The sequence below is a fragment of the Rhododendron vialii genome, chromosome 5a, assembly GCF_030253575.1.
Source record: "Rhododendron vialii isolate Sample 1 chromosome 5a, ASM3025357v1".
In the NCBI taxonomy this organism is placed as follows: domain Eukaryota; kingdom Viridiplantae; phylum Streptophyta; class Magnoliopsida; order Ericales; family Ericaceae; genus Rhododendron; species Rhododendron vialii.
In genome coordinates this window covers 14,997,935-15,011,982 of record NC_080561.1, presented here as the reverse complement: position 1 = coordinate 15,011,982, position 14,048 = coordinate 14,997,935, and the positions used below count along the sequence as shown (strand labels likewise).

At 38.7% G+C, this 14,048-nt stretch overlaps 1 protein-coding gene and 2 long non-coding RNA genes across 4 annotated transcripts; 1 reads left to right on the top strand and 2 right to left on the bottom strand.

Annotated features, from left to right (window-relative positions):
* Positions 1 to 724: 724 nt before the first annotated feature.
* LOC131327084 (uncharacterized) lies at positions 725 to 2,622 on the bottom strand. 2 transcript variants are annotated; one of them, XR_009200166.1, is made up of 4 exons: positions 2,076 to 2,622; positions 1,492 to 1,569; positions 1,158 to 1,223; positions 725 to 1,036 (listed from the first exon to the last, which is right to left on the bottom strand). It is a non-coding gene; the product is annotated as an uncharacterized LOC131327084 (long non-coding RNA). The 2 variants fall into 2 exon arrangements; XR_009200165.1 differs by having other exon boundaries at positions 1,496 to 1,569.
* Positions 2,623 to 2,632: 10 nt separating this feature from the next.
* LOC131327085 (uncharacterized) lies at positions 2,633 to 5,939 on the bottom strand. Its single transcript, XR_009200167.1, has 3 exons — positions 5,725 to 5,939; positions 3,403 to 3,448; positions 2,633 to 2,920 (listed from the first exon to the last, which is right to left on the bottom strand). It is a non-coding gene; the product is annotated as an uncharacterized LOC131327085 (long non-coding RNA).
* Positions 5,940 to 8,186: 2,247 nt separating this feature from the next.
* On the top strand, positions 8,187 to 13,689 carry LOC131327167 (proteinaceous RNase P 1, chloroplastic/mitochondrial-like). Its single transcript, XM_058360189.1, has 6 exons — positions 8,187 to 9,619; positions 10,674 to 10,763; positions 10,863 to 11,044; positions 11,621 to 11,741; positions 13,265 to 13,333; positions 13,444 to 13,689. The coding sequence occupies exons 1-6, from the start codon at positions 8,474 to 8,476 to the stop codon at positions 13,555 to 13,557; spliced, it is 1,722 nt and encodes a 573-aa protein (XP_058216172.1). The 5' UTR covers positions 8,187 to 8,473; the 3' UTR covers positions 13,558 to 13,689.
* The last annotated feature ends 359 nt before the right edge of the window (positions 13,690 to 14,048 follow it).

Genomic DNA, 14,048 nt, shown 5'->3' with positions numbered 1-14,048 from the left:
TATTTTTTCTCCTTCCATGAACTCAACGCCAATGATGACGAGGAGATATGGGAAAAATCACTCTGCTGTAGGAGCATTGCTCCTCCTCTCACATAAGTGTACTAGCGAATGCCTGTGCCTAAAGACACGGCTCAAACGATTAGCGCACACAAATAAATTATAGACTCGCTTGCAATATACCAACTCCTGCTCAACAAATTCAACTATTTGGAAAACAATAATCAAAGTATATTTATTGACCTGTTTAACTTGAATTAGCAAATAAAGTACGAATAATTTTCTAATCCTGAACGATTGTGCCCGTGATCTTCAAGCACCGCACAACATGTTTGCATTACGTACTCAACAAATATTAACCTAATAAATAAAACCCAAATTCATCATTATCTGCACAGATTAAAGCTTAATAAATGCCTGTAAGTTGGTAAACATCAACTCTAACAACAATTAACAACATAAAAGGAAAAAAAGAAAAAGAAAAGGAAGAGCTCCAACTGAGTTTCTAAACTAATTGAAGCCAATCATCATAACAAAATTGCAGTCAAATTTAGGAAAAATAGACTTCCAAGTTCCAACCAAGCAAGAAAGTCATTCTATCAGCAAGCAAAAAATAAAAACTCACAAAAGGCCAAAAAGAAAGAAGACATATTCCATGCCAACCCCCGACCCAAATTCCCTCAAAAAAAAGACGACACTTCACAACAGGCAACCCTTCTGCTAGAACTTTAGTACTTCTGTTCAGAACAGAAAAAGAAGAATAAAAATTGGTAACCATATAAATCATCCACTCATTAGAGTAACACAACATGAAGAACAAACAAACTTACCTATAACATCAACATGGAGAACTAACCAATTGTACTCCACAAAATAGTTGAATTCATAAGTCATAGATTCCCAACCGCATGATAACAGTTACATTTTTCTTTTAACAAACACCCACATTCACTATGAAGCTTTGTCTATCTTCAAAGCTCCAACAAAGCTGCTTTCAACAATAAAATAACTCCAACCTTCCACCCGTGAAATCTTCATCCTATCAGAGTCAAACCAAAACTTTGTAAGAAAGCTACAGACATATTAGCTTCCAACGCAAATAGCATCTCATTAGAGCAGATAATACCCCCGATTTTAAAAAAATAGAAGTGGAAGCGTACCCTAGAAAAGTATTCAAGGCCAGACCTCTACCGCTCTACAGCATTGACGCTACCACTAAATCACGCCTGGAAGTAATTCAAATAAAATTATGAGAGAATTTCAATTAAAATGGATTCCTCAGACGTACTTGAAAAAAACAAAGGAGTAAAGCCAGTATTATCAATATTTTCGAAAGCAAATACCGCCCAGAACTAAAACATGCAATCAACTCATCATAAATCTACTACTTGTATATAGACTCAATAAATGCCCCATCTTCTAAACTTTTGTTCTCTTTCCAAAAATACATGAGCTTATACATATAAGAGACGACATAATGAGATTTTAAGAGACGTACGATCGAACAATGAGAAATTTGGACATTGGAACCTGCTTTTTCCCTAATTAATGCTCCACCAATTCCTTACGGATCTGAAAAAGAAAAACAAAATGAAGTTTAAGAATAGATAGGGAAACTTATGGACAACCTAAAATACCCGATTTTAGCGAACCACGTATGTATCCTGTTGTTTTGTGTGTGTTTCAAGGATCTTATATGTACAGTCAAATTTCCATGAGAGAAATGGTGTGCACTCCCCTTCAATCATACGTGCAAAATGGTGATGAAAAATAATATTTCAGTTTCTCAAAAAATACACACCAGTTTGCACATCCAAACTGACCCTCTTTATCAAAGCCACTTGTGTTATCATCGACATACACTTCTTTAGGGCTTTTACTACCGAAAACAGAGGAAAAACCCTCTCCCTCCCATTTATTAGGTCAGCTAGAGTTGGGAATAGGAAGAGACTTTGGAATAGGAAAGGTCAGAAAATATATCCCGTTTGAGTCCAAGACCAAGAGAGAAAATATCTCGTTTGAGTCCACGACTTTGGAATAGGAAATGGTAGCAAATGTAAGGTGAGTTGAATTAATACCATGACCAAGAGAATATATCAAATAAAGGGGAAAGCTGAATTAATCCCCCTCCTTTTTACGGAACAACAGCTTTTGATCCTCGTGGTGTAGTTCCGTCCGCCCTGAAAGCACTTTCTTTAACTCCCCTGAAATCTCAAATGAATCAAACTTTGGTCAAACAAAATACTATACACGGTTGAGCATAGGAAGATACAATCAAGAAATATGTCGGCGAAATTGCTTGTAGAAGACTCTCTAGGTATAGCCTACTTCAGAAAATAGACACAGTATGAATAGGAGTGATAGGGGGTAAACTTTTCTCCCTACTAATACCGTACTACGTAGCTGAATTAATTCCCTCCCTACTAATACCGTGCTCAAATGTTATCATGTCCCCAAATGCTACCAATAATATATCATTGTCCCCAAATGCTATCAAGCTGAAACAGGGGCTAAAACCCAGATAGATGCGCGTACGTCATTCAAACAAACATTAATGTTATAGACATGAAAAGGAAATAAGGAAATATCAAAGAAAAAAAATTAGAGTACCAGAAGGAATCATACCCAAAAAATTAACCGATTCAAGACTAAGTGTAATCTAAACACCCTCAAAGAATAGGAGTTTAACAAACAAAGGAAAAGAGAAATACCACTTAATAGGTGGCAATTTCCTATATCAGAAAGTCCACATAGGGCCTGTGCCATAGTAGAAAGTTCTATATACACACACACATACAGAAGATCTTGAAAGAATGCCAGTCGTCCCTGTCTGTTAAGAAGAAGAAGTCATCTCTTTACCAGCTCTCATTAGGTGGCATCCCAAAACAGTTTCAAGTAATCCTAAGCCAGCCCTCCTCTTTCACTAAGGTCATTAAAAAAAAGACTAAAATAAGAGAATTACTGAAAAATAGAGAACTTTACGACATAGCGCACTTCTAACCATTCTACTACTTCATGTACCCAAAAAGAAAGAAAACAAACCCAGCAATGACATCACTCTCAATAAAGTAGACGAAAGATGAAGAGCAGTAACATGAAATGAGTGTTTTCTAAAATGAACCTAAGGACATAGATTACTAGTTAGAGCATCTCCAAGACTCTAACTCTTACTCAAGCTTTTGCGCAAATCAAAAAATTGTGTAGAAATCTATTTAAGCTCATCGCAACACTTGACTTGAAAAAGTGAATTTCATATTAGAGGGTTAGCGAAGGCAAAACTCACTAACATTCATTCTATATTTTCAATCAGCATCCTTAGGCTTACAAATCAGAGCCAAATATCTATTTTCGATAAAAACAGGGCAACGATAGGATAACAACTAAATAGAAATTGTAAACTTCTACCTTGGTTAGGCTCCAAAAAAGGTCCAGTAACGTCACCGAATGATACCTGAGAAAAGGAGGGGGAGAAAACTATAATGAGACCTGACAACGCACCTAGTTTTGCCACAACCAAGTAACCACACGCAAAGTGGCTTGTTAACAGACAGGTTAAACATGAGAAGGCTAAACAAAGTTGAATGGAAAAACTAAAAGCTGGTGTGGGTAATTGAATAGATTGCATTTGCAAACAAATCGCAGTAGAGTCTGACTTTGGTCATTGTGACCTAATGCAATGTGAACATAGTGGGTTCTTAAAGTATGAGTTTGTTTCACCAAATCAAACTCATTTCTGTATTAAAAATCAGATTCCAAAAATTCTCAGGCCCCACTTCTTTGGGTTCCAGGGCCTCCTTCATTTTGTCAAAGGTCTACATGTTTCACTTGGTGCTGAAAATGTCCAACTCTCTCGTCAGAATATACGGAATGGGAACCAGCCTTGACTTCAAAGGAGTCAAAAGGACTGCAAACCAAGTTAATAGGCCGGACCGCCAGTGCATAGTTGTCACGGGCGAAAAGCGCACCGAAGCGCAAAGTCCTGTTGGGCCTGAGGCGAGAGGCGAGAGGCGAGGCACGCGCCTTTTTGAAGCGAGGTGCACATATGCGGAAAAAAATAGAAAAAAATAGCACACTAATATTTCAAGCAAGCTAATGAGTTTACCATCCAAAAGATACATAAAAATATTCATAAAATGTCAAATAGCCACAAATACATACGTATTTCTTATTTTTATCGGGCAAAATCAGCCATCTGTTTTCTATTCTCCTATTTTTATTTTTTCCTTCTCTGTCATATACTAATAGCATACATATATATATTAGAATAAATATCCTTCTCAGAATTTCAGTCATATACTAATAGCATACATATTATATATATATATATATATATATATATATATATATTAGAAATTTAGAAAGATATACGAGAGAGAGAGACCTCAGGTCAGGAGAGAGACGAGAGACAGAGAGATGGACGAAGCAGAGATAGAGATCGAGGACAGCAGCAGTGAACGACCGACGGCAGCAGCAGTGATCAACCGACGGCAGCAGCAGTGAGAGATCGTCGGCAGTTCGCTGGCAGCTCGTCGGCAGTGAGAGGTTGTCTGCAGTGAGAGATGAGAGATCGAGAGCAATGAGAGATGAGAGATCGAGTGAGAGAGGCGAGAGATCGACTGAGAGAGGCACTCGGCTGAAACCCTTTTGTGTTTTTTTTGGTTCAAATCTAACGGCGAGAGTTAGATCTTCAAAATCCTAGGGCTGAGATCAAATTTTAAAAGAAGCGCGCTTTTCGTGCGCCTCTCGCCTTGTCGCTTTTCCTCGCCTCCTGCGCCTTAGCTGCGCCTTATTGAAGCCGCTGCGCCTGAGCTCCCTCAAGGCGCAACAGGTGCGCCTCGCCTCGCCTGGCGCCTAGGCGTGCGCCTAGGCGTGCTTTTGACAACTATGCACCAGTGTTACTACCTTTCAGAACAAACACATAAAAAAACTAAGTGAATGAAGCAGGGGGCGGGTCTGCTTCACTTGCCATGATTTATATCATGTGAATCAATACTACGATTGTACTGTAAATTCGTTTAAACTTTAAACAGAGCCAATTCACCAATAAATACAATGAAATGTTGAAATTTCTGGATACCACTATTTGTTTTGAATAATTCATACGCACAATAACCTATGCAAAACAAAAAAACAGAAAAGGGAAACCCTAAACCTGACTCAACCCAAGTCATGACAATTATCAGATATTTCTCACAACCAAAGCAACATTTCAACAATGCATTCGACCAGACGGCCCAATTGATACACAATCTAGCCAATTGATTTCATTCACAAAACTAAACTACGATTTTATAGTAAATTCCTTTCGATCAAAGCCAATTCGCCGATACTTACCAATAAATGCCTAAAGTTCAGGATACCAACTATTTTTATCTGAAGAACTCATAACCTCAATAGCCTATGCAAAATCGATTCAACCTAGTTGATGACTATTATCATATATCTCTCGTAGACTTGGAAGGAAAAAATTCAACCACAGGACACAATTGACACACAAACACGCCAGTTGATTTCATTCATAAACCCTCCTCCAAGCCTGAGCAAGAAAAACAGACAGGCCAAATCAAAAATTTCATCGAACACCTGGAATGCATTTAAAAGAATGGAACCGCACCCAGCCTCTCACACACAAAATGCGAGTGAGTTTTGTTTTTTCTACGTATGACTGGATGTATATCAGTGCTAGAACAGGCCATCAGAGAGAGAGAGAGAGAGAGAATAGGTTACCTGGATTGAGTTCGGAACTGTTGGAACTACAGTGGTTGCGTGACTCATCGCGCCCGTCGGTGGTGCTAGGAGAGCGATTAAAGAGAGAGTTGAGAGAGGGAGAGGGGGTCAGGGGGAGATAGAGGGAGGGTGATGGTACGGCTAGGGTTTCCAATGCGTTTCAAAATTTGAGAATCTAATCAAATTTTTACCAAAATGGCATTTAGTACAGCCCTTGGATGGATTGGGTATTTACCAAAAGCCCATTTTGTAGAACGAATGGTGGAAATTTATACAAGGGATACATCGGGAACGTTGGTTTTCTTTTGGATTCAAAACCAATCATGTCTTGTTATATAGATTTGGACCTTGCACACTTTTATGAGATGAATGCTTGCGACCTAGCATTGTGTCATAGAAGTGGTAGCCTCCAGCTCAGAGCTAGGCCTTCGATAGGATAGTAAACTTGAAAGGCCAGAGATTGAATCCACAGAGAAGCAATGGAACTAATAGGAGGTTTGTTTTACGTAGGGGTTCCGGTGTTAGGACGACAAACCTTTGAAGTTTGATTTGGTGGAATTCTCTCTCTACCTCTAATTTGACTAGAAAATAACTTTAATGATAATTTTAACAAAGACGAGGTCTAGGGGTTCACGCCACCCCGAACTTAGACTGTTTTATGTTTCTCATCTACAACTCATCTCACCTGTTATTAGGCATTTTATTAAGCACACAGAGTTTCATGGTTCTGAGCATTATGTGTGCCAAGGAATCAAAGAAGTTAACAATCCTAAATTTAGATCAAAGATTAGAGTATTCTATCAATTCACAAACCAAAATTAAGCACAAATATGTAAGAAGCCATTAAAACACCTGAGTCATGGAGTAGAAATCATCCCATGACCAAGCCTATGGGTCTACCCCTCCATGAAAGAAGAACAAAACAATGGAGAAGGAGAGAGTGCAAAACATCGAGAGAAATGGAAATAAAGACTAGATTTATATAAATAACCAAGATTTGTACAACATTAATGATGAAGAGAAACCTACAAAAAATAATCTAGCAATCAATGCTCTTTTTTTTTTGATAAGCAAGATTAATTCCGTTCATCTTGAAAGGTAGAAAATGAAATCAATGCTCCTTTGAAAAGAGGTTGAGAGTTAGGGTTGAGAGGGAAGTAGAGAGAGAAGGAGAAAATGTAAGATAACCTAAAATTTGGGCATTTTTAGTATGAACCTTGCTATTGACACATATAAATTGCGCACAGATCGAGCATTGATCACGATGTGGAGCCTAATATGTGTTCCAAACAAACGATCCGAGCTGTTCATTAAATTTAAATATTTGTTCAAGGGTCTAAACTTGAAAGAAAACTTAGATGATTAGGGTATCCACAATGCTATAATCAAAAATTGATAACCAAAAATTGTCACATCAGCTTTTGATTATTCATTTAAGAGATTGCTAAGATTAGCAATGTAGATGTCTACAATGACATAATCAAAATTAGATAACCAAAATTTATCACATCATATTTTCAAACTACAAAAAATTAAAAACTGTGAACAGTAGAAAATAAATTTTCTAAAATAGTTTTGAAACTAATAAAAACTATTTACTAGAAATAGAAAATAGTTTTTGAAACTTTATTTGGGAAAAAAACTCTTTTAAAAAAACAGTTTTCTAAAAAACAAAAATAATTTTTTAGTAAAATATTTTCTTTTTCGAAAATATTGTTCGAAAAGAAGTGAGAGGAAAAAGGAAGTGAGATAGAACATTTTTGTATAATGATTGATGCATTTGATTGAGAATATGTAGGATCTAATAAATTTGGTTATTGTCAAAATGTTGCTAGTTTTGGTTATTCAAAACCCAAAATTTGATTATTTCTAAGGAGATTGTTAAGTTTGATTATTGCATTGTGAGCCATATTTTGCACAGATATTGTTAACTTTAAAGACTTTTTATTTTTAATTATAGTATTGTGGATACTCTTAGATCGAGTTCTTGTAGATATCAAATTGAGCTGATTTTTTTGTAGGTTTCTTTCATTAATGTTGTAAGAATCTTGATTATTTATATAAATCTAGTCTTTATTTCCATTTCTCTCTTACGTGGCTTTTTCTTACTTTTTTTTCTCACTTTTTACCTCTCATTTCACTCATTTTCTCTATCTTGTAAAATGATAACTCATCAACATTATTTATTTTATTTAATCACGTCTAATCTAATTATCAAAATTCCTTGTCCGATCGATATGCCTTTAGATTATTTATTTCCTTTACTGTATTCTTTCTTCTTTTTTTCTTACCAAAAATTACAGAGCCTTGCAAGGGTATCAATTAGCATAGGCCGGGAAAAAAACTAGAGTAGTATGTTACTTTTTAGGATTTGGTCCCCAGTGGGTAAAAACGCTAATGTAAGTAGTATTAATTTTCAGGGCAAAAGTGATAAAATTACTGCACATAGCCACGTACAATGTGTGGAGTATTTTAGGCAAAAAAGGAGTGGGAGAAATACACGCAGAGCTCAACGCTACGGCGAGACCTAGCGTACCGGTCGCCCGTCTCCGGTGGCCTTCCCATCTCACCTCACCGTTTCAGAGAACTCGCTCGAGTTTTCTTCCTTCCAAACAAAGGTGTCTCTTTCTATCTCTACACTTATCTCTCTCTGTTATCTTTCCTCCTCCCTCTCTTCTCCTGAAGCAAAATCCTCCATTGAACCAACAACAATTCTACTGTAAGCACAGACAAGCCTATATAACCAGTGATGCTGTTGTTGCGCGCTGGCTGTGTATCCTTTTTCGCCAAAACCCCAATCCTCTTCGCATACTCCACTACCCGCTTCCACCCTTCACTTTTCCACCACTGTTACCACTCCCTGAACCCCATAAATGCTAGAACTCGCTGTTTCAACAAACGTTTCTCTATGAACAAACCGACCCACCTGTTAACCACCGCCGCCGCCGCCCTTATTCGCGAGCCTTCTTCGAGCAAGTCGTCAAAGAAAGCCCGCTACGATTCCCCCGAGGGCAAGCTTAGGGGGAAGCTGGACACCTGCTCGAAGAACGGGGACCTTGCCGAAGCCCTCCGGCTATACGATGACGCTCGGGCCAATGGTATTCCTCTGTCCCAACACCATTACAATGTATTGCTGTATTTATGCTCTTCTTGTAATGGAAATGGCAACGGGAGTGAGAAATTGGATAAGGATTTGGTGAAGTTGGGTTTAGAGAGGGGTTTTGAGATATTTAAGCAAATGGGTATTCACAGGGTTGCTCCGAACGAGGCTACGTTCACAAGTTTGGCGAGGCTGGCATTGGCCAAGGAGGACCCAGAAATGGCCTTTGATTTGGTGAAGAAGATGAAGGGTTGTGGTGTGATGCCGAAATTGAGGTCATACGGGCCCGCGTTGTTTGGGTTTTGTAGCAAGGGGATGGCTGATAAGGCTTATGAGGTTGATGCCCATATGAGGGAATGCGGGGTTTTGGCCGAAGAGTCTGAGCTTGTGGCTCTTTTGAATGTCAGTGTTGAAGCTAAGAGGGATGATAGGGTTTATGAAATGATGCATCGTTTGCGGGCAGCAGTGAGGCAGGTTGCAGAAGAGACTGCTGGGGTAGTGGAGGATTGGTTCATGTCAGAAAGGGCTGTCAAGGTTGGGGGGGTGAGTTGGGATGTGGAGAAGGTGAGAGAAGGGGTTGTGAAGGGAGGAGGGGGGTGGCATGGGCAGGGGTGGTTGGGGAGTGGGAATTGGAGAGTTGCAAGGACACACATGGATGAGAAGGGGGTTTGCCAATCTTGTGGAGAGAAGCTTATTTGCATTGATATTGATCCTAAAGAGGCTGAAAACTTTGCTACTTCATTGACCAGTCTGGCTTGCCAAAGAGAGGTCAAGAGTGATTTCCTGCAGTTTCAGGTTATGACACTATCTTCCTGGTTAATTGGTTCGTTCTTAATAATTAAAGTGGACACTCAACACAAAGTTATTTGAGATGCATGGTATTTAGGAATGGATTCTTATGGTTCATATATCATATATATGTCTAGTAGTGAAAATATTGGTAGACTGGCTCATTGCATGCATTTCTTTGGTACTTGATTACGTGATTCTTAAATGCATTTTTTCGTGTCCAAGTGGTTTAAAATATTTCTTGTTCAAGGTTATCGACGCAAATTAAGACCCAAAACCCAGTGGACTAGTAAAGTATTGGGCTTTGTAAATTGAAGGATGATCTATAAAATCCAATCTTGTACCTACATGGAAGCCATTGTGGAAAACCCCCTCGGCCCCTCCATTGGAAAGTTCATGAAAAAGAATTTACTTTTGTTATCAGGATGTTTGGGAGGTGGACCATAGATACTCGCTTGTTTCTGCTTGCAAGAATGATTTGTACTTCTAAGGGCTAAGGCTTCAAATTTCGAATAATGAACTTAAACTGAGTTCTATTGCATTTTTTTGCATCACCCCCACCCACTCTCATCCACATAAGAACTGAAGTAATTAAATTAAGGTTATGCTATGTTAGAAAAGCGACTAATGAATAAGCGCTAGGTGTTGGACAATTTTGCAGTTGGGTGCTGAAAGTCTAAGTAGCTTGCCACATACAGTAAGTTCCTGATCAGTCAGTAAGTTTTGCTAATGAAAAATTCATGTTTTATGTAATCCTACACTCGGGGAACATTTGCCTCTCTCATACTTGAATACTTTCCTTGGTCAATTGGGAATGGGTTTTTTTGATCAACAATTGGGAATGGTTGAAATGCTCTTTTTGGTTGGGTGGAGTTATGCTGTCTGCTCAAATAGCTGTGAAGTTACTATTAGGCTTGTAAATACACATGATTAAAATGTTGAAGATGCTCAAATGCCATTGTCAAAGCCCGATAGTTGCTGCTTGTTTATGATTCAGGCAATCAATGCATAAAACATTGTCAGTGGAATTCTGACTAACTTAGAAGGTGCACTCATTCAGGAGTGGCTTCAGCAGCATGGTCCATTCGATGCAGTTGTAGATGGTGCAAATGTGGGGCTTGTCAGTCAACGCGATTTCAACTTTTTCCAGGTAACAGGGTTGCTGATCACTAGCTTGAGCAGGGTTATATATCTTCTTCTATGCTGGAATCACATTGCTAGATTTCTTACTTGTTTCTTTTGGTTGTAGCTTAATTCTGTTGTACGGCAGTTGCAGCGAATGAGCCCGTCAAAGAGACTACCTCTTGTAGTGCTGCATAAAAGCCGTGTTACTGGTGGTCCAGCCCAGTATGATAAGAATAAGAAGCTGCTAGAGAGCTGGAATAAGTCTGGCGCGCTCTATGCTACTCCTCGAGGTTCAAATGATGATTGGTAAGATCACTTTTCTTGAAGAGATATTGGTTAGCTATTACTCCTAGAATGATTTCTCGATGGTAATCCTGAAAATGATTTTTTCACATCTGCTTTGCTTGCTCTTGCAACATCTCTCTTTCTCTCACCCTCCTTTTCTATGGATAGGTGCATGTGTGAGTGAGTGCCTAGGCTAATGATATGTATCTATCATTTACAGGTTCATATATTGGCTAACGGTAGTCATCATTTTATGACCTATGGTTACAAACTGCCAATACATAGGCTACACTATGTTGCATGAAACACAGTTTGTTTCATTATGAGGAACGTGAGGGGAAAATAGTGCGCCACTTGACTTGTGGTACTGTATTGTACTATAGATGACAATGAGGGCTTGTATTTCAACTTTTTCATGTTGATTGTAGAACATTTTTTTTATGGAGAATTGTTATATATTTTTTACATTATGTTTTCTCGAAAGCTCCATGACCTGCACATGAAGTGTTGCTAAGATCAAAACTCGCATTTGCAAAAACTTTCCTCAGGCAAATTAAAATACTTCTCATATTGATCTTTACATCACTTTGCTTACAGGTACTGGTTATTTGCGGCTGTTAGTTGTAACTGTTTGCTGGTGACAAATGATGAGATGAGGGATCACTTGTTTCAACTCCTGGGGACTAATTTCTTCCCGAGATGGAAAGAGAAACATCAGGTATTGTCTCTTCTTTAAAGAGAAACATCAGGTATTGTCTCTTCTTTAATCAGAATATGATTTTCCCCGTATGGATGAAAATTTTCTAAATGTTGGTAGAACCTGAATCATCTCAAGTGATTTCCTCTCGTGCGATTCTCGCATGAGGAGATCTGGAGCCACCAAGGTTTCATTTTGATGATTCCAACCATTCGTTTTAAAGGTCTCAAGGCTCACCCTGTAAATTGTCAATGGGAGAAAATCAGGCTAATCAAACATCCTCTAATTCTATTCCTTCTGGATGGTTCATGATCGCCAAAGGCCCCATCCTCCAATTCTATCTTCCCTTCCTAGCTTTGAGCCCTTTCCAAGCAAACAGAAGATCTCCATCACGCTAGATGGGAAAACCCATGGTACCTCAAACAACGTAATGAATAGCCAATTGGCAAGGAGTGGATAGGTCGCCCAGGCTCATATACTAGTTTTGGAGGAAATAATTAACCGATGTGGGACAAACTCCAACAATCCTCCGCACGGACCGCACGTGCGACCCCCGACTTGCATGTGGAGAGGTAAACAAACGATCCATCGCAACAAACAACTATGCACTTATCGCAAAAGTGCAAAACAAGGGTAATACCATGTTAAAGCATCCAACTCCAAACCAATTGGCAAGGAGTGAAGAGGTGATGTAGGACGGTTTTAGGACACTCAGAATATTGCCGCCAACAAGTGGAATCATGGTGGTTTTGGGTGGGGGAATGAGAATGTTATTTGGATAAGTGCACTTAGAAGAAGAAAGGGAGGAATGAGAATGAGAATGAGAAGGAGAAAAGTGTGCGCAAAGAAGAAAGAGAGAGAAAAAAAGATAGAGGTGCTTCACCCTTGCAAGGGTTAGGCGGTTTCTGCAAGGAAGGACCGCTGCCCAAACCCCAATTACAATGGCCTTAGCCTTGTAAAACTCAATTCATTAATCAACTCTATGTCAAATGAAAGATTACATCTCAATTTATAATCCATGGGAAAGACTCTTCTAATTCCTAGAACTCCAAATGAAATGAACCTAATTAATAAATACATCCAAAAAGATGTATGAATGAAACTAACATGTGTTTAATGCATCTAGATGAATATTAATGCAAGTACTAAATTAATGATGACCCTTTAACTACCAAACTACTATGGATGACCCTTGATCTACCAATCCTTGTACGAACCATGCAACTCTTGATTAGAGTCTCTGCAACTACCAAAATACCCTCATCTAGCAATTTATTAGTTTTTGTTGTCCTCATCAAGATGCCGCCCAAGCTCATATACTAGTTTTGGAGGAGATAATTAATTGATGTGGGACAAACTCCAACAGAGACCACAATTCTCTAGCCTTCGGACACTTGTTTTCGAATTTTTTACATAGTGCAGACATGCAGTATTATGTTGTTCTCATCAAACAAAGAAATTGTGCATACTCGTTCATGCTTATTGCCTTAAACACCCGTTCAAAAATGAAAGAAGATATTTTTGCCTCTGGTGATATTTGGCAGGTTCGATTGGCAACTTCAAACGGTCGGCCTGAACTCCGCATGCCTCCACCTTATTCAATTGTCATTCAGGTGAACCTTTCAAGTTTCAATCAATCGACAATCTTTGTTTCTTTCCTTCGATGTACCTTATTTTTTCATGAATTGTTAACCGCTCTCTGTGTGGAGGTGTAAAAATGCAGGAATCGGAGCAGGGCAGTTGGCATGTACCGACTGTTATAGGCGATGATCTTGAGACCCCAAGGCAGTGGATCTGTGCCACACGGGCAAGGGACGCATCATCACGCTGTCTTTAAGTTGCACAAACTTTTTTTATCCTCTTCCAGTATTCATGAAGGGGGAGGGACCTATATTTTAGTTATTTTAACTTTTCTGTTTTCTAATTCATATTCAGTAAGTTATATGAAATATAAGATGAATTGGGCTTCTCTCTTTTTATTTTTCCTAGCTATTGTTCTTGTAATGCAATTGGGCTCTCTCTCTCTCTCTCTCTCTCTCTCTCTCTCTCATATGAAATATAAGATGAATTGGGCTTCTCTCTTTTTATTTTTCCTAGCTATTGTTCTTGTAATGCAATTGGGCTTTTTCTCACTATCTTATATCTTATATGAAATATAAGATGAATTGGGCTTCTCTCTTTTTATTTTCCTAGCTATTGTTCTTGTAATGCAATTGGGCTTTTTCTCACTATCTTATATCTTATATGAAATATAAGATGAATTGGGCTTCTCTCTTTTTATTTTCCTAGCTATTGTTCTTGTAATGCAATTGGGCACTCTCTCTCTCT

Coding starts and splice junctions, on each gene's coding strand:
- LOC131327167 (XM_058360189.1), top strand. CDS start 8,474: ATGCTGTTGTTGCGCGCTGGCTGTGTATCCTTTTTCGCCAAAACCCCA. Junction 11,045..11,620: donor CGAGGTTCAAATGATGATTG/GTAAGATCACTT, acceptor CTTTGCTTACAG/GTACTGGTTATTTGCGGCTG. Junction 13,334..13,443: donor CTTATTCAATTGTCATTCAG/GTGAACCTTTCA, acceptor GTAAAAATGCAG/GAATCGGAGCAGGGCAGTTG.